This window comes from Gossypium hirsutum, chromosome D06 (assembly GCF_007990345.1).
Source record: "Gossypium hirsutum isolate 1008001.06 chromosome D06, Gossypium_hirsutum_v2.1, whole genome shotgun sequence".
NCBI lineage: Eukaryota > Viridiplantae > Streptophyta > Magnoliopsida > Malvales > Malvaceae > Gossypium > Gossypium hirsutum.
In genome coordinates, this window is record NC_053442.1 from 34,150,370 (window position 1) to 34,175,328 (window position 24,959).

The 24,959-nt window shown below is 35.6% G+C and overlaps 1 protein-coding gene across 1 annotated transcript; it reads left to right on the forward strand.

The window, feature by feature from the left end:
• The first annotated feature begins 3,025 nt into the window (after positions 1–3,025).
• Positions 3,026–7,421, forward strand: LOC107901694 (zinc finger BED domain-containing protein DAYSLEEPER). The gene is made up of 2 exons (XM_016827781.2): positions 3,026–3,474; positions 4,953–7,421. Exon 2 carries the CDS (start codon positions 4,967–4,969, stop codon positions 7,205–7,207), a length of 2,241 nt encoding a protein of 746 aa, XP_016683270.2. The 5' UTR covers positions 3,026–3,474; positions 4,953–4,966; the 3' UTR covers positions 7,208–7,421.
• The last annotated feature ends 17,538 nt before the right edge of the window (positions 7,422–24,959 follow it).

The window sequence follows — 24,959 nt, forward strand, 5'->3', positions numbered from 1 at the left end:
TCTATTTATATTAATAAAAAATACTTTTTAATAGTTATTGATTAATTATTTAATAATTTGATATTTTCTAGAATTTTATGAAAGTTTTTCATGATTATAAATATATATTTTTATAATTATAAATAATAAATTATAATTTTTAAATTTTAAATAATTTTTTAATTTCATTTAGAATTACAGTTTAAAAAAATGCAAAACTAATATTTTAGCTATAGTTTAAAGCAATACAGTCGGTTCCGCACCGGTTTAATTATTCCAATCAATGCACACCATTTCAGTGGTAAACCGAAATGATCAATTCATTTTTTCACATTGATAAAATTTTCAGTTTATAAAATTGCATCGGCTCATTGCGCCCAATTCCAATTTTATCGGTCGGAGTATCATGTAACATCTGGTGCATAAATAATATTAAAAAATATTTAAATTTACTATTTTTTACCATTATAGTAATAAAAAAAACTAACTTGTTAGAGTTTATTGACTTTAAAATTAACAAATAATAAAAAATGAAATTTTTATATATAAAAAAGTAAAATATTTAAAAATGTAAAGAAATATAAATTTCATAAAAAAATTATAAAAATTATTGTACCAAAAGAAACATTTTATAATTTTTCTATAAATTTTATTGATTTTTATTTTTTTATCATTTTTCATCACATGTCACGTTGTGTTGCGACATATGATAACTTTAATTAAAAAAAGCTAGGAATTGTTAACTTTAACGATCAACAGTTAAAGTTAATTGGTAAAGGGACTTTTTGATGCATTTTATAATTTTTTATTATTTTTTTATAAAAGTTTACAATTTTTATTTTTTTGCAGTTTTTATAATTTTTTTTCTAATTTTTAATAAATTTCAAAATTTTTATATTCTTATTAAAATTTAATAATTTTTCCAAAATTTATTATTTTTTTACAATTTTTTTTAATTTTTAATAAGAGCAAGGGCTTAATTGCTATTTTGAAAATTTTGAAGATCTTTTTGATACATTTTGAAAGTTCAAGTACTCAATTGAGTGAAAAAAACATAGGCTTAATTACTTTTTTTGAAAAAAAATTGAAAATCTTTTTGATGTATTTTGAAAGTTTAAGTTCTCAATTGAGTGAAAAAAAAGGCTTAATTATTTTTAAAAAAAATTTGAGAATTTTCTACACCATTAAGCCTTTTATATATTTAGTATGAGATGATCTTATTTTAAATTGATTTTTGAATTAAGTTGTGAGAATATTGTTGTTTAACAGTGTGCTATGATTTTTTTCTTTATTTATTTTAAATTTGTTACGGGATGAAATTTTATTTGTGAAGTTTATTAAAGGGTATTTTATATAATTGATTAATTTTTTATATTTGAAATTTATTTAATTTCGTTCATTTGATATTTTTAAATATTTTTAAATTTTTGATAAATACAAAACGATATAATACCTGCACGTATAAATTCTAATAAAAAACTGATACCGATTCGATATTGACTAGCTTAGAGGCAGAATTAGCTATTCACCTTAAGTTAATGTCAATGATATTTAAACTGAATTGGATCCTCCGGTTAGATTGAGAATCTGTCCGAACACTAGAAAAAACCGTTTGAACCGTGAACTGAAAAATCGGTAAAAAGCCTGTCCGACCGGTTCTTTCGTCTGCGCAAGCCGATAAAAACAAACAACCCGAGACCCACCCCCTCCCGGGCAACCACCACTCTCGTCACTCGTCCATCCGGCCTCTCTGACTCTCTGACTCTCTCAACCTCTCTTCACTCTTTAGTCTCCAATCTCCCTCCACCTTCCGGCTTTCAGCCTCCAGTTCACCCGCCTTTAGCCGTCTGCTTCTTCGACGACCGTCCCTGCTGAAAAATGAGAAAGTCAGAAAGACAGGTTTGGTGGTAAAGGACAAATGAGAATTGAAAAGAGTTAACGATAATAATTTTTTAGGTTTTCGTACTTTATGACAACCCGAGACCCACCCCCTCCCGGGCAACCACCACTCTCGTCACTCGTCCATCCGGCCTCTCTGACTCTCTGACTCTCTCAACCTCTCTTCACTCTTTAGTCTCCAATCTTCCTCCACCTTCCGGCTTTCAGCCTCCAGTTCACCCGCCTTTAGCCGTCTGCTTCTTCGACGACCGTCCCTGCTGAAAAATGAGAAAGTCAGAAAGACAGGTTTGGTGGTAAAGGACAAATGAGAATTGAAAAGAGTTAACGATAATAATTTTTTAGGTTTTCGTACTTTATGTTGGGTATGGCCTATGACTTAAAGTCGGTGGGCTGATTTAAATTAAACTTCAAAGCCTAGCCCAAAGTTTATTTGAGGTTTTTTTTTTTAAATTTTAAATTATTATTTTATATTATTAAATAATAAATCAATTAAACTAAAAATAGATGGTCTGATAAATTCGATTATTAATCCAATTTTGAAAATATTGATTTACTTACCACTTCATCATTTTAATGAACGACTAACCAAAACGTTACAAATCGAAAACATGTATCATCATATTATAATTTAACTTTTTCTATAGTTAAAATTTGTTGATTGTTTTGAATGGTTAAATGTGTAATTTATTATAAATAAGATGCATGAGATAGCACTATAATATTTAAATAAAAATTTATGGATATTGAATGAATTATTGGTGGATTCGATTGTTGAATTCTTTATTTTTAGTTATTTACTTTAAAATTTTAATTAGAAAACGTGATTGTAATAAATATATTTTTTATCATTTCCTAATTACGTTCAGTCGGGAGTGTTATAACCGTATATAGATAGATAAATATACATTGATGAATGATGATTAGACTAAGGTTCGGTCTATCTAAAAAGTTTAATTTAGATTTTTGAATTTTCTGAGAAAATTAAAATATAATTGTTTAACCTACCCGTGAGTCATGAGAACCGTAAGCCGAGATGAAACGGTAAAAGGAACGGTCAAGATTAAACCAAGTGGGTGGCTGATGAAAAATACTATGGAACCGCCTTCACAGAATGAATGAAAAAAGAAAAATTAAATTTGGACCTTGAGAGAGTCAGTCAGTCCATATCCAATTACGATTTTTTCTCTTTTTCTTTTCTCATAAATGCCCCTTTCGCCCCCCCCTCGCTCTCATTCAAAAGGCCTAAACTCGAGGTCTTTTTGATTATATATAGTTTTAGCCCTAGCTACCCCAGCTCAGGTCCAATTCCAATTTAGGGTTTTGTTTTTCTCTCCCTCGCTCGAACAGCGAACAAACAAACAAACAAAAGCTTTAAGCTTCAAAGCTCTGAACCTTTTTTTGCCTTTGGGTGCTTCAGCCCAATTAACCGACTTTGTTCTCCTCCTTCATCTTCCTCCTTTGCGCTTACCTCTGTTACCGGAAATTCAAATATATTATTATTTTAATTCCTTCGGTTTCCGGGAGAAAACAAGCCTCTAAATCCGTGAAACTGTTGTTTTGGATCTGCTTTCAGGGTTTTGTTGGTGATACAACGAGGTATCAACTATTTTTTTAATCCTTGATTTATATGTTAGGTTTTGTTTCTTTATGTCTAATTTTGCACTTTTAGAGTTTGTTTTAGTTTTTTGGATCTGGGATTTATTGAGTATTTCTTTTTGTGAGGCTTTTTTTTTTAAAATTTATTCTTGGTGTTAATCAAAATTATGTTTCTTGGTGGTTTTTATATTTGGCTTATGTTTTGCTTCATGTGCATCTTCTAATCAGTTTTTCGCCTTTTTTTTTCCACGTAATTTATTTCACTGTAATTGCTTCTTATGGGCTTCTTAGTGTGTGAGACTGATAGTTATTTCCTTGTTTGTGTTGCAATGGGAAAATTTTTTCTTGGTAGAACTCATCGGATGAGTGTGGTAGGATTTATTTTTCTCGTTACATCCTCTGAGAAACAGTCGTTTTCTGTTACCTGTTTTCGTGGGTTCTCGTTTCTCAATTTATAAATGGTCAAACGACGGTTTTTTCCAGCACAAAGTCCATGTGGAAGGTAGAGATTTGGTTTTTATTGGACTGAGTGGTAAGGAGTTCAGCGTTCCTTAATTTCGATCTTGTGTGGAGAAAGTAGGTGCTAACAAAGGTTTCCTCCCATTTAGGTGCTCCAGAATAGGTTGATACTGGGGGTCTTAGGCAATAAATACATAAATAAGAGATTTGGTTTTTGTGTCTTTGGGTTGGGGACCTGTGGATTTTCACTTCAGCTGAAGGCACTTTAGTCAAGTTGCTTATGCATATCCACTGGGCTTTTTGGTCCGTAATGATAAGGTTAGCTCATCAATCTGGGCATGCCCACATTTTTAGGTATATAAAAGCTGGGTTTGATCCTGCCAATTAGCAAGATATATGGGAGCAGTGGTTTTTATTTTTTGGTTTATTTAAGTTGTCTTTCATGTCCAGATGTGGGAATAAACTGGTCTTTAGACTTTGCAGCTTTGAGTTACCAAGTCTAGTTGACGTGTTTATCAAATTCCAACTATTATTTTTCTGGCTAAAACGCATCTGCTTTGTTTACCGTAGACTCTTGAAGGCTTTTTGAATTCTAGGCTTGGCTTAGAATCATTTCAAGTTTGTCTTTTAACCTGAATGCTGTAGTTTTAATGTTCACTGTAAAGCCAGCTTCTCAGCATACCTTTTAATATTCAATTGCTCAGTTTTTTAAGCTATCTCTTCAAATTTGTCTGGTTACTAATATCTATCTGAGGATCATAAAAATTAGTCAACTCCTGCTCTTGTTTGTTATTTTGTAAATTTGAATAACTATTGTCTCGTAGATAATGGAAACATTTTAAGAAGCTTGTCATTATTCTATGAGTTTTGAATCTAATGTGAATATCTAAACTTTCCTTTGGGTATCGTCAATAGTAGTATTCCCTTCTACTACAATATGCTGTCTTCATGGTGTCTGTCTTGTGTTTTTTCATTGACTTTTGGGAACTTTATCATCTTCTGTCTCATCTTTATTGCAGGACAGTACATTGAGATGGAGACTGCAATCATTCCGGTTACACCTATTACTCCTACAGACAACAATGACCTTGTTAGTTCCGAAGTACAGCCCAATAAACGCAGGAGGAAGAAGTCTATTGTCTGGGATCATTTCACTGTGGAGACCGTAGGAGATGGATGTATCAGGGCCTGCTGTAATCAATGCAAGAAATCTTTTGCTTACATTACTGGTTCAAAGCTAGCTGGAACTAGCCACCTCAAGAGACACATTGCCTTAGGAATCTGCCCGGTAAGCCGTCAGAGGAATCAACAGGCATCAGACACTAAAACTGCTAATGCCACATACGAACCAAGAAAAAGACAACGAGCAACTCCTGGATTTGCTAACATCCCTTTTAACCAGGAACGCTGCAACCATGAGATAGCTAAGATGATCATAATGCACGAGTATCCCCTCCACATTGTGGAACACCCTGGCTTTATTGATTTTGCTCGGACTCTTCAACCTCAGTTTAATATGGTGAGTTTCAATACTATTCAAGGAGATTGTGTTGCCATGTACCTGAATGAGAAGCAAAGGCTTCTCAATTTTATCAATGAAATTCCAGGAAGGATAAGCCTTACGCTAGATTTACGTATTTCAAATCAAACTGTGGGCTATGTTTTCATAACAGGACAGTTCATTGATATGGAATGGAATTTGCACCGCTGCCTGCTTAATGTAGTCATGGTACCTTCTTCTGATTCAGACTGTGCCTTACAGCAAGCTGTTGTGTCTTGCCTATCAGATTGGCATTTGGAGAATCGGCTATTTACACTTGGTCTTGATCAGTCCTTCTCAAATGTTAACATAAATCAAAACCTAAGAGCTCTATTTTCTGTGAGGAACCCTTATATGCTGCATGGTCAGTTCTTGATTGGAAATTGCTTTGCTCGTGTTTTAAGTCTTCTTGCACAAGAGGCACTATGGTCTGTGGGGGAAACAGTGAAGAAAATTCGGGATAGTGTTAAGTTTGTGAAAACTTCAGATACTCATGAAGAGACATTTTTTGGACTGAAGGAACAACTTAAAGTCCCCAGCATGAAAGACATATTCATTGATGACCAAACAAAATGGAACACAACATATGACATGTTGGCTGCCGCCTGTGAACTAAAGCAAGTATTTCTTTGCTTGGAAACCTCTATTCCTGATTATAACATAGCCCCGTCAATGGATGATTGGAAGCAGATAGAAATTCTCTGCACATACTTGAAGCTTTTCTTTGATGCTGTCAGCATTTTAACTGGCCCAACATACCCGAATGCCAGTGCATTCTACCATGAAGTGTCAAAAGTTCAGTTGGAGTTGACACATGCAGCAATGAGCAATGACCCCTTCATCAGCAACTTGACCAAGCCTTTGAAGGAGAAGTTTGATAGATACTGGAGCGACTGCTTCTTAGTTTTGGCTATTGCCGTGGTAATGGATCCTAGATTCAAAATGAAACTTGTTGAATTTAGCTTCTCTAGGATATATGGTGATGATGCTGGAATGTGGATTAAGATTGTTGATGATGGGATTCATGAGCTCTACCTTGAATATATTGCACAAGCACTTCCTCCACCTGAAACATTTGTTGAAGAACGGAATGGGAGCATCATCCCAGAACAGAATGGGGGTGTCATCCTCAAAACTGAACCCCCTGAAGACGGATACCTACATGAAGAAGGATACCTTCAAGAGGAACAAACTCATGAAGCAGCTCCTCAGGAGGTATCCCATCATGAAGTAGCTCATCAAGAAGATTCCCATCACGATGTTGCTCATCGAGAACTATCCGATCAAGAAGTAGACAGTCAAGAAATAACCCATCAGGAAGAAGCCTCTCAAGAGGTACCTTCTCAAGACCCCCTTATTTCCATTGGAGATGGACTTTCAGATTTCGAGGTCTATATCTCTGAGATCAGTGGTAGCCATCAGATGAAATCAGAACTGGATCAATATCTTGAAGAGTCCCTTTTGCCTCGGGTACAAGATTTTGATATCTTGGGCTGGTGGAAATTAAACAAGACAAAGTATCCTACACTTTCGAGGATGGCTTCTGACATTTTGTCAATGCCGTTTTCCACCGTTGGTCCTGATTCTGTTTTTGACACAGAGAGAAAAAAGATGGATAACTACCACAGTTCATTACGTCCTGTGACACTTGAAGCTCTCATCTGTGCTAAGGACTGGCTCCAGTATGGGGGACTATCCCAGAGTTGTGATGGAAATGTGAAGATGGAATTCTAAGTACAGATTTCGTTTTCATTCATCTGTTACAGGATACAGTAGGTAGGCCTCTTAGTGGTTGGTCTCGTGTCATATAAAATCCTCTTTCCCCCTCGTGTTTCCATGAGATGTTTTATAGGATTGGATTTAGCTACGCATATTATTCTTGGATTCTGTGAATCAATGCCTTGAGGTTCACATAAAGTTTTCAATTGCGATGCTTCTTGTTAATGCATTCCTTTCTTTCTATAACATTTTGATTTGGTGAATGTAACCTGTTTAAAAATTGACCCGGTAATTTGGCAGGCGTGGAATCCATAAGTCCCCATTATTATGCTAAGTTATTATGTCCCAAAGTTTTGATATGTTAATGTTTGGTATTAGCCTACCTCAGATTTGTTACTTTTTCAGATTGCATCACTGATGAATTTACGATATTGACAATAATGAGTTACTCTCATTACGGCAGTTGTTTGTCCTGCTCATTCGTTTTTTAAATTATCTTTACTCTGATAAATAAATATTTCAAAAACAAAATGTTTTTTAATGTTTTTGATAATGATAATAAATTTTTAATTAATCTCAAAGTTTCAACAAAATGAAAATGTTTGAAGGATAATTTTAACTAATCTTTTTGAAAATAAATGATTCTTTTATTAAATAGCTATCCTAATAATATAAATTATTATATTTGAGATTAAAATAAAAAACTTAATAATTTTCAAAAAGCCGAAACTCTTATCAAATAAGTAAATTTTGTTCTGTACTTAATTTTTTTTTATCAATATTCAAACCAGTACTTATAAAGTTTAGTATTAACATTTAATATTTCATTATTTAAATTTTTAGTTTATTAATTTACATCTAAGTCAAAATTTAGGATTCAGTTAATTATTTTTGATTTTTGATTTATTTTTTAGTTGAAATAATCACAAGTGTCATCATCTTTTTTATTGCCTGAGTCTTTTCTCGATGGTTTAAGGTGGTATTCATGTAAAGTCATTCCAACAATGTGGATTTTAAAATTTAAACTTGGTTCAAATGTTTGAGAAAGAAATTTACATTCACTTCTTCGATCTATTTGTTAGTTTAATTTTTAATTTTTAATATGCGAAAATTAAGAGAAATTAATTTTACGGAACCTAATTTCCAACATTGTTATTTTTTAAATTTTATTTTAAAAATCAAAATATTATAAACAATTAAAGTAAAAATGGGATGGAGATAGAGATGAGTGTATGATATATTCAATATTCATGAAAATGAAAATAATAATAATTTTTAAGATTATTCATTGTTGAGTCGAGGGGGTCATACGATAGAGAATATTAATTATGGTGTCTTCCATTGCTATTTTTAAGTTAATAAAAAATACAACATAGTTGAAAAAACCAAATCAAATGATTATTAAAAATTAAAAAGAATTAAAAAGAAAAAAGAAAAAAATACATTAAGGAAAATAAGTGGTTAAAAATTTTCGATTAACATTTAAGATTTAAGGCTTAAGTTTTGTCAATGATTTTTTTTTCTCTCAATTTGTAATGTAAATTATAAAATTTACTTCAAAATATTCTAAAATATTAAATTAAAATATTTAGTATGTACCTTCTCTTTCGTATTTATAGATTATATAAATAAATAATTATCGATCTAGTTGTATTTAAAATAATTGATAAATAGGGAAGAGTTACATTTCAGATACAAGATCAACCATCTAAAATTTAGTCTCCCTTTTCTTTTTATTACCCTTTTCTCCCATACTTTCGACTTCTCTGAAGTCGGCAAATCTGGAAAAAAAAAAAAAAACACTAAGTAGCTATCAGTTCTTTATTGAAATTCTAATGCAAATTGTGTCAGAAATTTTGATGATAATGTTGGTCTCGTTTTTAAGTTTGTAGCTTTTTATATTATTTAAATACTAGAATGTTTATCCGAAATTTGAGAAGTTTTAGATTGAAATTTTATATTAAAAGGGTTGAGCAAAAAAAAATATAGGATAGACTTTAGCTTGAAGATTCAAAACTCAAGTCCAGCGTATTTTTAAGTTTGTAATATTTTATATTATATTATTTTTATATATTATGTAATTTATAACATATAAAATTAATTTTATAGTATATAATAGTACTATAATGTAAACATTAAAAAATGTTAAGATGACTATATGTAAAAATTTTAATAAATAAAAATATATAAAATTATTAAATATTAAATGAAAAATAATATAAATATATTTTTAATTTTTTTAAAATAATATGGGTTGACTTAAAATGGGTTTGGGTTAGCTCTTTAGAACTATGGGTGGACTTGGATAAAATTTTAGGTCTATATTTCGTTTGGATTTCAATACAACATTTCATCCCGAGCGGGTTATTTAGATTTTAGAGGATATGTTAAGGAGCTGTGTAATTGAGTTTCGGGGAAGTTGGGAGGAGCACTTGCCGTTAGTTGAATTTTCCTATAACAACTATAACATCTCGAGAACGGTCCTGGAATATTTGGCCTTGCAAGTAAGTATTCGCCAGTACTTTGACGAATTGGGGAGTTCGCCAAAAGAATATCAGTAAGAAGTTTTCCAAGTGTTTCAACATTGTTGTATACACCAAAAGACATAGTAAGAGGGTTCGCCAATGTGTTTGGCGATACCAAAAGACACAGGTTGCGAAGTACACGTCAGGAGGAACGATACCAGGGCTATGCCAAAAGATAGTGGCGCGATGAGCTATTATGCAAATAAAGAAAGTTAAGTGGCGAGTTCAAGATAGAGCATAAGTTGTTTAAACAATGTTCTAATGAGTTTATAGTAGACTGGGAGATAAAATAAAGAAATCGATGAAATTTTATTATCACGAACTGTAAATGTAATCATACAATGTACACCCATAAGAGACTTTGTCATATTCATAGATAGAACTTGTACATAGGAAAAAAAGTTTAAGTTACATTTGTTATAGTACATAACACCTAACACTAGGATCTGGTTCATCGGGTCAGGCGGAGTGCATTACAGTGTTGGTCAATAGAGTGTATCGTCAGTGTCCACTAATGATTCAATGTTAAGTATCCAATGCGAACTTGATGGGATTACCATTCTATGGGTTCGAAGTGATTTTGGGAATGTACTGGCTGACTGTGCATAAAGCCAAAATTGACTTCAAGCTGAAAAGAGTTACCTTACAAAGCAGTGAAGGCCAGGTAGTTGTGGTGGTTGGTGAGCGAGCTCAGTTTATGACTAATTTAGTCTTAGCAATGAAGGTAGAAAAGATGCTGGGTAAAGGCTGCGAAGCCTATCTCGCTTTTATGATGGGTTCATAGGATGCAACGAAAGGTGTTCATAAGATGTGAACTATGCAAGAATTTATTGATGTGTTTCCTAATGAGTTACCTGGGTTACCTCCAGACCACAAAGTGGAGTTTGCCATTGAGTTGTGCCTTAGTAGTACGCCAGTTTTGATTACACCGTACTGCATGGCACCCAAGGAGCTTAAGGAGTTGAAGATACAACTTCAAGAGCTACTTGATAAGGACTTCATTTGATCGAGCCTATCACTTTGGGGTTCGCCAGTGTTGTTTGTGAAGAAGAAAGATGGTAGCATAAGGATGTGCATTGAATACAGATAGTTAAATAAGTTAACTATTAAAACTAAGTACCCATTACCAATAATCAACGATTTGTTTGACCAACTGTGAGGTGCCACTGTGTTTTCAAAGATCGATTTGCGATCTAGTTACTACCAACTCAAGGTGAAGGAGTCTGATATGTTGAAGACAACTTTCAGAATGAGGTATGGGCACTACGAGTTTTTTGTGATTCCTTTTGTTGGAAAAGTACACCTGCTGCTTTCATGGACCTGATGAATCGAGTGTTCCATGAATATCTAGACCACTGTGTGGTGGTGTTCATTGAAGACATTTTTGTATATTTGCGAACTGAGGAAGAGCACGACACCCATCTGCGAACTGTGTTGTAGATTTTGTGAGAGAAGCAATTGTTCGCGAAGTACAACAACTGCGAGTTTTGGCTAAAAGAAGTGACATTTTTGGGGCATATCATTTTTGTTGAAGGGGTTCGCGTGGACCAAAATAAAATTGAAGCCATTGTAGAGTGGAGATCGGTAAAGAGTGTAACTGAGGTGCGAAGCTTTTTAGGGCTCGCATAGTACTTAATAGGTTTGTTGAGGGATTCACCACTATTGCAACACCCTTAAGAAAGTTGCTCTAGAAGAAAGAGGAGTTCGCATGGACATAATAAAGACAAAAAAGCTTGGACAACTTTAAAGAGGTCCTTACTAAAGCACCTGTGTTAATCCAAGCAGAACTAGGAAAGGAGTTTGTGATTTATAGTGATGCCTCTCATACGGTGCTTGAATATGTACTGATGCAAGAAAGAAATGATGTAGTTTATGATTCTAGGCAACTGAAGGTTCATGTGTGTACTACCCAAACCACGACTTGGAGCTAGCAGCAGTGGTGTTTGCACTCAGGATTTGGTGACACACTTATATGAAGAAAGATGTACCATCTACACAGGCCACAAAAGTCTCAACTACTAGCTTACATAGAAGAAGTTGAATCTATGTTAGAGAAGGCGGATAGAGTTTTTGAAGGGTTATGATTGTGTGATAGAGTATCACCCTAACAAAGCAAATATAGTAGCTGATGTGTTAAGCAGGAAGTCAGTAAGTGAGTTACGAGCTATGTTCGCACAACTAAGTGTGACAAATGATGGAGGACTGCTCGTGAAATTGAAAGTGAAACAAGCATTGTCATAGCAATTAAGGTGAAGGAATTTTTTGATGAAGAGTTGGAAAAGAGGGTCCACCAAGTGGAGCAAGGAGTGTAAGGTGGTTTCACACTTAACAACGAAGGAATATTTTGCTTCTGTAGAAGGTTATGTGTGCCTAGAGATGAAGAGCTTCGATAGATGATTCTGAAATAAGCCCACAATAGTCCTTAGGTGATGCATCTAGATAATAACAAGATGTACCGTGACTTCCGTGAATTGTATTGGTGCTCTGGTTTGAAGTAAGCTATTCCAGAATTTGTGGCGAAGTGTTTAGTTTGTTGAAAAGTCAAAGCAGAGCATCAATTTCCTTCAGGATTGTTACCACCACTTAAGATTCCAAAGTAGAAGTGGGAAATGATCATCATGGATTTTGTGACGGGATTACCTCTGAACATGACCAAGAAGAATGCTATTTGGGTGATTGTGGATTGTCTCACCAAGAGTGCACATTTCTTAACTGGTCACACAAACTATACTTTGCAAAGGCTAGTAGAGATTTATGTTCCTGGGATAGTACGATTTCATGGCATGCCAGTTTCCATTACTTCTAATCGAGATCCTTGATTTACTTTGAGATTTTGGAAGAGTTTGCAAGAAGCTTTGGGTTGGAAGCCAAATTTCAGTACAACTTATCATCCTCAAACAGACGACCAATTTGAGAGAGTGATACAAGTGCTACAAGACATGTTATGAAGTTGTGTTTTGGAGTCCGCAGGAAGTTGGGAACATTATTGTGACCCTTTAAACTCGACCTAAACGTTATGACCAAATCTTGATGATCACATTGGCCGAGTTGTTAGTGCAGAAAATCATTTTCACTTTTTCCTTAATAACCGTCTTTATTTTTAAAACGTCATTTCGTTTCACTTTAAGAAAAGCCAAATATCGTCTATAATTCCTTTTGAAAGATTTTTTCAAATCGTCTAAATTAGAAAACTCTAGTATTGATATTTTCTAGAAAACATCATTTTCAAAGTAAACATTACAGCGGAAATTAACATACTAAAACTTGTTTTTGGACATTTTGAAAATGTAGGTTTAATATATATGTATTTCGTAAAATACTAAGTTGTTGGGTAAGTAGCATCGAGTTTTGAAATTTAAGTATTATGTTTGAAAACATTATCGTCGAGATGAATTTAACATTATTGTGAAAAATCCATTTTAATTATCATTTTTGTAAATCTTCTTAAGTGATAGTTTAAAAACGTAAATCATGCAAAAACCATCCAAAAACCAACGTCCAAACGAAAGTCCCAAGCCAAAGTCCACAGAAATAAAAACACATCACAAAGTATATCAAGTACCAAATAAATAAGTTTTTCTGAACACGTCCAAGAGCACCTCCGAAAGTCAAAACCATCCTAACCTTGATTATTATCTGAAAGGTCAGAACAAAAAGGGGTGAGCTTAAAAAGCCCAGTGTAGGTTGCAATTCATAATAACATAAATTAACACATAGCATCATTAGTTTAAGCATATCATATTCTTACAATATTCATTTCACAGAATCACATTTATCAGAATGCATAATGACGATGTCCGTGCAACATTTTTTTTCAAAATCGGTGCAAATATTTCGGAAAATAGATCCTACCCATCTCTGCTACACACCATAATGAGTTCCCCAGAACTCTTCCATCCAGTAACACATCAATATTGTGAACAAGCCAGTAGATTGTGCAGTCGAGTTGCCAAAATAGAATATTGTGGTCGAGCCACCAAATAATCACAGATATACTACCAAATGCAGAATATTGTGGTCAAGCCACTAGAAATTGCAAATATACTGCCAGATACTTCCTCCGTACAAATTATCGCAACCCCATGCATGTGATATGGCATATAGAACAAACTTTACAGTAGGCATGCTTTACATGGGAATCAGATTTATTTTCGGTTTAACACAATGAAAGCTTAACATGCGAATTAGAATCAGAATTATGGCATGCTTAACATGTAAATCATAATCAGAATATTCATAATCACATACGAATCAGAATATCAATGTAGCAATAACATGTTTACAATACATGCATTATCCAAACCGCCATATATCACATGTCATGAGTGTAAGGAAATCACACATCAATATAAGGAAATCACACATCAATATTTTTAACAGAAAAATCACACTACCCAATATTTCGTCACTAATCTCAAGATTTGTAAACACTTACTTGAAATCACCCTTTAATGGATTTTTACCAATCCATACGAACACTTAAAGTATTCGCCCAATATCACTTTTCAGATAATTATTTAAACATTAATTAATTATTTGAAGTAATATCTTTATCTTGATTAAATATGATATCTACCATTGTTAACAAAAATAAATCCCTACACTTTTGCAATTTCGTTCGTAATGATCTTGATTCCAATTTCTAACGAGAGAGTTTAATTCTCAAGCCTTTAAGGTTAAAACCATTCACACATATTAGAATGGGTAACTAAAATGAATAATCCTTCAATTATTCAATTCGGTGAGATACTTACGTAATCCTTTAACTTATTCGCACACTTTTACAAGTGGGGGCACAAATCCAGGATTTTTGATTTACACTTCAGTGAAACCCATAAATTGAAATGGTTAGCGTTGTCTTAATCGAGTATGCATGTATATAATATATAAGAGTGTAACAAGAATAGAGGGTCGACAATACTTACGTAGTAACAGAGGAAAATAACTTAACTCTTCCTACGAAATATTGATTTGAAAGGAGGATTTATCACTAAATGGAGAAAATCATATTATAAAAATAAAAGTTAGAAATAAAAAAATAGAGTGTGGGATAATCTTTTTATGAACAAAAATTAGAATTGAGAGGTTAAAGAAATCAATTACGAAAGGAGGAGGAGAAAAAAATTAAGAATTTTTGATGGTGGTTAGTGGTGGCGGCGCAACGACAACGAAAGAGAGATGGTGGTGAGCTAGAGGTGCGATGACCTTATGTAGTGGTGGAGTGGAGGAGAAATGAGAAGAAAATGGTGACTTAGGTGGTGAAATGAAAGAAAAAAAAAGAAAAAATGGGAGGAGGAAGGTGTTGGACAACAAAAAGAGGGGAGGGGAGAAAAATGAAAAAAACTAAAAATAAAAAGTGAAATGGATATGTCTAGGTGCTTGGCCAGCGAAGGCAAGGTAAAATAGGAAATTTGGTATGTTGAAGGGACAAAGGCATGGAAAGGGGATTATGGGAGTGGAAAGGGGAGAAAAAGGAGAATGTTGACCTTGTAATGGAGGAAAGAATCTTCCCAAATATGGCAAGATTTGGGTTGGATAGAAAGGGTGTTCACACTAGCCTAAGTTGTCAAAAATTTAATTAAAAAGGTGAGATTATGGGGGCTTGAACTTGGGACCACTTGGAATAAATTCACACACTTAACCACTAGGCTATTTAATCCTTTGTGTCATGAACTAACGCAAATAAATAAATAAAATATAGAGAGTGACAATTATTTATCTTAGTAGAGTTCGTCTATAACAATAGTTGCCAAGCAAGTATTCAGATGATGCCCTTTGAAGCATTGTATGGAAGGAGGTGTCGAACACCTCTGTGTTGGGCTAAGTTAGATGAGAAACTAATTGTTGGACCTGAGTTGGTTTGCAAAACTGAAGACAAGATAAATTTAATATGTGAAAGACTTAAGTCTGCTTTAGGCAGACAAGAGTCTTATGCTGACTTGAAACGGTGAGATGTTGAGTATCAAGTGGGTGAACATGTGTTTCTTAAAGTATCACCATAGAAGAAAATCCTATGGTTTGGGCGTAAAGAAAAGCTAAACCCAAGGTTTATTGGTCCCTATGAAGTGGTAGAAAGAATAAACCCTGTAGCATATCGACTCAAGTTTCCTTGTGAATTAGATAAGATCCATGATGTGTTCCACATGTCCCTATGATACGACCATGCCTCAAGTCCTACCTAGCTCGAACAAGGAACCTTTGGAGCTGCCTCAAGGTCCTATCACCCGATCACGAGCTAAACAATTCAAGGAGGCTGTTTCGGCCTTAGTAGACAAAGTTTGGGGCGAGATTTTGGTTGGGCATATTGAAGAAGCTTGGACCAACTCGATGAGCACTCTGTGCATTCTAATACGAGCTGAATTAACTTCCATTCCAGCTCAATGAGCTCGAATCAGCTCAATTTCAGCTCAAACACTTACAATTCAGCTCAATATCAACTAGACATTAATATAGTAGCTGAAATATTTATTTGAATAAACTAAATTAGTTTATTACAGCTTATTAATATGTTTTATGCATGTTTTTAATATGTCAAGTTTTATTACATGATTTAATTTTGAATTAAGGCTGCCGAATTTAATGAACTGATTTTAGTGTCATTGTTGACCGAATTAATGTGTCAAGGTTTTATTCTTAATTTTGTTCAACTAAAGATCACATTAATATTAGTTCATCCTATTTATGTAGGTTGGCCGAATGTGGGGGTTCATTTAGCAAGATTAGCCGAATGTGGAGATTCATTTAGCAAGGAGCATGCATGATAGGTACATTGCACCTGGCGATACATGCATCAAATTGGTGAGCTGAATTCAACATTCCTAAGTGACTATTCGGCCAAGGGAGCTAATGTTTCCAACTCCAAAGCTGCCAATTAATCTTTTCACATTTGCTGGATGCATCTTGGCTTTTCGGCTCCATGTGTTCACACTCCATGACTCTTCAATGTTGAGTTTTCACATTTGAATTGGCTACTCATTACCCTCTTAATTGCTGGTCATTTTTCAGCCAAAAGTTGCAACATAAATGAGCTAATTTATTCCCATTGGCCGAACCTAGCAATCCATGCATCATCCAAGTTCTTCCAAGTCCATTGTTCCATCTAGAAGGTGACTATTGGAGCTCCATGTTCAGCCGAATCTAGCTAGTTCAATTAAGTGATTCATTTGCTTAATTTTTAAGGAATGTAAGTGACCATTCAGCTAGCTTAGGTGCTGATTATAAATAGCTGAATTTTTACTTTGTAAAGGACTTTTGGCATTTTAATTAACGAATTGCTACTGAATTTGTGAGGCATTTTCTCTCAAATTTCGTTCGAGACCCATAAGACTTATCTAGCTACTAGTGGCGTCTTTCCGAGTCTTTTATTGAACTTATCACTCCCTAAACCCGAGTGTGGCATTCACCCGTAATACCTTTGGTTCATACTTTCCTAAGTATCACGTCAAGGTCCCTATCAACCACTTCAACTCATTTAGGTCCTATAAGTTTCGGGTCAACACTCTTCTTTAGTGTTGGTTCACTCTTGACCTTTTTGAACCATTTCCATTTCGTACCAAATTCCATTTCCATTTCGTACCAAATTACATTACCATTTCGTACCAAACCCAAACCAATTTCCAATTCCAATTCGTACCCAATCCAAATCCATTTCTTAATTAATCCTAAACCAAACTCGACCATCCCTAATCATACCATTCTTACTTTAAACCAAATCCACATCCATCTTTAATCGAACCTATTTGATTTCTTTGAATTCAATTATATTTTCTCTTCTTCTTTTATATTATACTTCTTCATTTATGATCGGGAACTAAACGACTCGAAATCATCATTAAATCGAGGTCGTATCATTTGGTATCAGAGCTGGTTAAAACGAGAAGTACGAGCACTCGAAGACATTTCGAAATAGGTACGTAAAAAAAGTTTGAAAAAAAAAATTTTGAAATTCAAAAAAAAAAATATACGAAATTAAAAAAAAGAAAAAAGTGAATTGAAATTAAAAAAAAATCGTGAATTAAAAAAAAAGGTGTTGTGATTCAAGTGTTGAAATTGAGAAAGTGTTTCGAGTTTGTAAGTCTGATACTTCTTTCTACTCATCTTCTATTCTTCTATGCCACACTTAGCCTAAAGCCTTTCTTGTTTTTTTAGCCTACCCGTAACCTATCATCAAGTCCTTGTGAACCAATTTGAAGCCGATCCTCTAGACTAAGATATTGTCACATCGAGTCTCCTACGAAATCACGAGAGAAAATTGAGTGGAAAAAGGCACGAGAGTTACATCAAGTTAAAAGCCAAGAACGAGTGCAAACACGAGTGTGAGTGACACCATATTTTCTTTTCGAGAGATTCGTGAGGTTTTTGTTGTGGGGTTTTAATTTCATGTCTCAAAGTCCTGAACAAAATATGGCGGAAGGAGGTGGAAGTCCACCAATCCGAAACGTTGCGCTTGGAGGAGGTAGAGTGCCGGATTTGGCTCAACAAGCCATGATGCGAGAATTTCGACACATGCTTCGTGAAGAGATGGAATCATTCAACGAGCATTTGGAACGAGTTGAAGAGAGGACTCAACGAGAACGTACACCCTAAGGGCCACAAAGAGAGCGAGGCCAAATGGAAATCAATCAAGATGACCTCTATGATCCCCGAGTGGAGCCGAAAGTGATCAAGGGTCAAACCTAAGTGAAGGACGAAGAGGTCCAAGGAACCGAGGTAATCGGGATCAAAGACGTGTGGATGACGATTTGAAGAACATTAAACTTTCCATTCCATCCTTTCAAGGAAAATCTGATCCGGAAGCCTACTTGGAGTGGGAAAAAAAGATTGAATTAGTCTTTGATTGTCACAATTATTCCGAAATCAAGAAGGTGAAGTTGGTGGCCATAGAGTTCTCCGATTACGCCATGATTTGGTGGGATCAACTCACTACGAGCCGAAGAAGGAATGGGGAACGACCAATATCCACTTGGGCCGAGATGAAGGCCGTGATGTGACGTCGTTTTATTCCCTCCTACTACCATCGGGAACTCTATAAAAAACTTCAAAATCTTACTCAAGGTTCAAGGAGTGTTGAGGATTATTTCAAAGAGATGGAGATTGCGATGATCCGTGCTGATGTCCAAGAAGATCGTGAAGCAACGATGGCGCGATTCCTTGCTGGTCTCAATCGAGACATTGCCAACATTGTGGAATTGCAACATTACATAGAGATCGTGGACATGGTACAAATGGCCATTAAGGTGGAGAAGCAACTTAAATGAAAGAGTACCACTCGAAGTTATCCTACCCCAAGCACAATTAGATGGGGGTAAAATTCGAGTAAAACTAATCCACCAAGTCGTGCCAAAGAGCCAATGGTGCCTGCCAAAGCAAACAAACCTATGGGCGACACGAGCAAAGGTAAAGTAACCGATTCATTTGCTAATCGTTCAAGGGATATTAAGTGTTTTAAGTGCCTTGGACGGGGCCATATCGCAAGTCAATGTCCCAACCGCAACATAATGGTGGTTCGTGCAAATGGAGAAATAGAATTGGAGGAAGAAGAACTTGAAGATGAGCCTAAAAACATTTCTGATAACGAAGAAGAGGTGGAACACACCTTTGATGGAGAACTCCTAGTAGTCAAAAGGAGCCTAAGTATTCAAAGCATCGAAGATGAACAACAACGAGAGAACATCTTCCATACTCGTTGTCAAGTACAAGGAAAGCTTTGTAGTGTTATCATCGATGGAGGAAGTTGTACGAACGTGGCAAGCACTCGCATGGTGGAAAAGTTAAATCTACTGACCACCAAGCATCCAAATCCGTACAAACTTCAATGGCTCAATGATGGGGGAGAGTTAAAGGTAACGAAGCAAGTTTTGGTTTCATTTTCCATTGGGAAGTATTCCGACGAAGTGCTTTGCGATGTTGTTCCAATGCACGCGGGTCATTTGCTACTTGGTCGTCCATGGCAATTCGACCGTCGAGTCATGCACGATGGTTACTCAAATCGATATTCTTTCAAACATATGGGAAGAAATGTAACCTTAGCCCCATTGACGCCAAAGCAAGTTTATGAGGATCAACTTAAGTTGAAAAATTCCGTAGATCAAATGAGAGAAAAAGAAAAGAAAAATGAAAAAAAGAAAGAAAACTTGAAAAAAGAGAGTGAAAAGAAACCAAGAAAAGAAAAAGATGAAAAAGAAAAAGTGAGTGAAAAATTAAATGTATTTGCAAAAGAAAGTGATGTTCGAAAGGCGTTTTTGTCAAGACAACTGATCCTTGTACTTATGTATAAGGAAAACTTGTTTAATACTAACGACTTATCCGGAGATCCCCCTTCTTCTGTTTTGGATCTCTTGCAGGATTTCAAAGACGTTTTTCCGGATGAAGTGCCAAGTGGGTTGCCACCACTTCATGGGATTGAGCACCAAATCGATTTTGTGCCCGGAGCCATTATTTCGAACTGGCCAGCATACCGAACCAATCCTGAAGAAACCAAAGAGCTTTAACGTCAAGTCAACGAACTCATGGAAAAGGGCTATATTCGAGAAAGCCTTAGCCCATGCGCTGTACCGGTTTTGTTGGTGCCAAAGAAGGATAGAACGTGGCGCATGTGTGTCAATTCCCGCGTTGTAAATAAAATCACCGTTAAGTATAGGCATTCCATATCGTGTTTAGATGACATGCTTGATGAGTTAAGTGGTGCTAAATTATTCTCAAAAATTGATCTCAAAAGTGGATACCATCAGATTCGAATGCGCGAAGGTGATGAGTGGAAAACTGCTTTTAAAACAAAACATGGTTTGTATGAATGGTTGGTCATGCCATTAAGCTTAACCAACGCCCCTAGTACTTTTATGAGACTTATGAACTATGTTTTATGAAATTTCATTGGTAAGTTTTGCGTTGTGTATTTCGATGATATTCTCATATATAGTAAGCCATTAGATGAGCATATAATGCATTTACGATCTGTTTTGGAAGTACTTAGGAAGGAGACTTTGTATGCTAATCTTAAGAAGTGTACATGTTGTTCTAACAAAGTGATTTTCTTAGGTTTTGTAGTCAGTTCGGAGGGCCTTGAAGTCGATAGCGAAAAGATTAAGGAGATTCAGGAATGGTCGAGATCGACGAGTATAAGCCAAGTGCGAAGCTTCCATGGCTTAGCAAGCTTCTATAGGCGTTTTGAACCCAAATTTAGCACGTTGGCCGCACCATTGACAAGCACCATCAAGAAGAATTCGACTTTTCATTAGGGCAAAGAGTAAGAAAATTCTTTTAATATTGTTAAAGATTGTCTTACTAAAGCTCCGTTGTTAGCATTGCCTGATTTTTCTAAGACATTTGAAATTGAGTGTGATGCCTCATGTGTTGGAATAGGTGCTGTGTTAACTCAAGATGGGAGGCCGATTGCTTACTTTAGTGAAAAGTTGAATGGTGCCATGCTAAACTACCCCGTATATGACAAGGAGATGTATGCACTCATTCGTGCTCTCGAAACTTGGCAACATTATTTGGCCGAAGGAGTTCGTGATCCATTTGGATCATGAAGTGTTAAAGCACATTAAAGGTGAACACAAATTAAACAAACGCCATGCTAAGTGGGTAGAGTATTTGGAATCATTTCCCTATGTCATAAAATATAAAAAGGGTAAGGAAAATATCGTAGGTGATGCTCTTTCAAGAAGGTATACCCTTTTGTCGTATTTGGACTCTAAACTGCTTGGTTTTACATTATTAAAAAATTTATATCCTACTGACGATGATTTTGGAGAAATATTTGTTGCGTGTGAAAATGTTGCTATTGATAAGTTTTATAGGTGCGACGGTTTCCTTTTTAGAGAGGGAAAATTATGTGTGCCGCGGAGTTCCGTACGAGACTTATTAGTACTTGAGGCACATAGCGGAGGCCTCATGGGCCATTTTGGCGTTGGAAAAACCTTAGCAACTCTCCAAGAGCATTTCTATTGGCTAAAAATGAAAAGGGATGTTGAGCGGATTTGTGCGTGATGTGTGACGTGCAAGAAGGCCAAATCCAAGGTTAAACCGCATGGACTGTATACGCCGCTCCCTATACCCGACGCACCTTGGGAAGACATTTCCATGGACTTTGTCCTTGGATTGCCTAGGACTTAATTGGGAAGGACTCGATATTTGTCGTTGTTGATCGTTTTTCAAAAATGTCTCACTTTATTTCTTGTACAAAAACTGATGATGCTGTTCACATTGCTAATCTTTTCTTTAAGGAAATTGTTCGTTTGCATGGCATCCCAAGGACGATTGCTTCTGATCGAGACGCAAAGTTTTTGAGTCACTTTTGGAGGTCGTTGTGGGGAAAGCTCGGAACTAAGTTACTGTTTTCAACCACTTGCCACCGCCAAACGGATGGCCAAACGGAAGTGGTCAACCGAGTGCTATCAACTTTATTGCGGGCCATTATACGGAAAAATATCAAGTCATGGGAAGAGTGTTTCCGTATATTGAATTTGCGTATAATCGATCCGTTCATTCGGCAACCAAACACTCTCCTTTTGAAATCGTTTATGGGTTTAATCCGTTAACTCTTTTAGATTTAGTATCTTTACCTCACGATCAACTTATTCATGCAGATGCTAGAAAAAAGGCCGAGTATGTGAAGGAGTTACATCGGAAAGTTTGAGCCAACATTGAAGCAAGAACCGAAAGTTATGCTAGGAAAGCGAACAAGGGTCGTAAAAGAATTATCTTCGAACCTGGTGATTGGGTTTGGGTTCACACGAGAAAGGAACGTTTTCCAGCCCAATGTAAATCAAAGCTACTACCGCGTGGTGACGGACCTTTCCAAGTCTTGGAACGAATTAACGAAAATTCTTATTGGCTTGATCTACCAGGTGAGTATAATATAAGTGCGAGTTTTAATGTGTCTGACTTATCCCCTTTTGATACAGATTCCGATTTGAGGGAAAATTGCTTTGAAGAGGGGGAGGATGATACGGCCATGCCTCAAGTCCAACCTAGCTCAAACAAGGAACCTTTGGAGCTACCTCAAGGTCCTATCACCCGATCACGAGCTAAACAATTCAAGGAGGCTGTTTCGGCCTTAGTAGACAAAGTTTAGGGCGAGATTTTGGTTGGGCACATTGAAGAAGCTTGGACCAACTTGATGAGCACTCCGTGCATTCTAATACGAGCTGAATTAACTTCCATTCCAGCTCAATGAGCTCGAATCAGCTCAATTTCAGCTCAAACACTTACAATTCAGCTCAATATCAACTAGACATTAATATAGTAGCTGAAATATTTATTTGAATAAACTAAATTAGTTTATTACAGCTTATTAATATGTTTTATGCATGTTTTTAATATGTCAAGTTTTATTACATGATTTAATTTTGAATTAAGGCTGCCGAATTTAATGAACTGATTTTAGTGTCATTGTTGACCGAATTAATGTGTCAAGGTTTTATTCTTAATTTTGTTCAACTAAAAATCACATTAATATTAGTTCATCCTATTTATGTAGGTTGGCCGAATGTGGGGGTTCATTTAGCAAGATTAGCCGAATGTGAAGATTCATTTAGCAAGGTGCATGCATGATAGGTACATTGCACCTGGCGGTACATGCATCAAATTGGTGAGCTGAATTCAACATTCCTAGGTGACTATTCGGCCAAGGGAGCTAATGTTTCCAACTCCAAAGCTGCCAATTAATCTTTTCACATTTGCTAGATGCATCTTGGCTTTTCGGCTCCATGTGTTCACACTCCATGACTCTTCAATGTTGAGTTTTCACATTTGAATTGGCTGCTCATTACCCTCTTAATTGCTGGTCACTTTTTAGCCAAAAGTTGCAACATAAATGAGCTAATTTATTCCAATTGGCCGAACCTAGCAATCCATGCATCATCCAAGTTCTTCCAAGTCCATTGTTCCATCTAGAAGGTGACTATTGGAGCTCCATGTTCAGCCGAATCTAGCTAGTTCAATTAAGTGATTCATTTGCTTAATTTTTAAGGAATGTAAGTGACCATTCGGCTAGCTTAGGTGCTGATTATAAATAGCTAAATTTTTACTTTGTAAAGGACTTTTGACATTTTAATTAACGAATTGCTGCCGAATTTGTGAGGAATTTTCTCTCAAATTTCGTTCGAGACCCGTAAGACTTATCTAGCTACTAGTGGCGTCTTTCTGAGTTTTTTATTGAACTTATTACTCCCTAAACCCGAGTTTGGCGTTCACCCGTAATACCTTTGGTTCATACTTTCCTAAGTATCGGGTCAAGGTCCCTATCAACCACTTCAACTCATTTAGGTCTTATAAGTTTCGGGTCAACACTCTTCTTTAGTGTTGGTTCACTCTTGACCTTTTTGAACCATTTCCATTTCGTACCAAATTCCATTTCCATTTCGTACCAAATTACATTACCATTTCGTACCAAACCCTAACCAATTTCCAATTCCAATTTGTACCCAATCCAAATCCATTTCTTAATTAATCCTAAACCGAACTCGACCATCCCTAATCATACCGTTCTTTCTTTAAACCAAATCCACATCCATCTTTAATCGAACCTACTTGATTTCTTTGAATTCAATTATATTTTCTCTTCTTCTTTTATATTATACTTCTTCATTTATGATTGGGAACTAAACGACTCGGAATCATCATTAAACCGAGGTCGTGTCACTCTACTAAGGAGTTATCGCACAAACCCATCCAATTTGGTGGCAACAGATGGAATAGAATTATGATGTGACTTGACTTATGAGGAAGAACCAATAAAAATTGTGGCTCACAAAGTAAAAGTCTTTCGAAGCAAGAGAATTCCTTTAGTTAAAGTGTTGTGGTAAAATCACATGACCAACAAAGCTAATTGGGAAACAAAAGAATCAATAAACAGTAATATCCTCAACTGTTTGACAAAGAACATTTCAAGGACAAAATGTCTTAAATGGGGGATAGTTGTAACATCCCGAGAATGGACCTGAAATATTTGTTCTTGCAAGTAAATATTTGCCAGTACTTTGGCGAACTAAGGGGTTCACCAAAAGGGGGTTCGCCAAAAGTGTATCAGTAACAACTTTGCCAAGTGTTTCAACATTGTTGTATATGCCAAAAGAAACGGTAAGAGGGTTCGCCAGTGTGTTTGGTGAACTAGGGTTTTCCAGGTAAGTTACAAATTAGGGGTTCACCAGTCAAAGGTTGAGGTAGACTCGAATTAGGAAATAAATATTTGGTATATCTAGGGATACTTTAATGCAAGTAACACTTTTCCCAAGTTA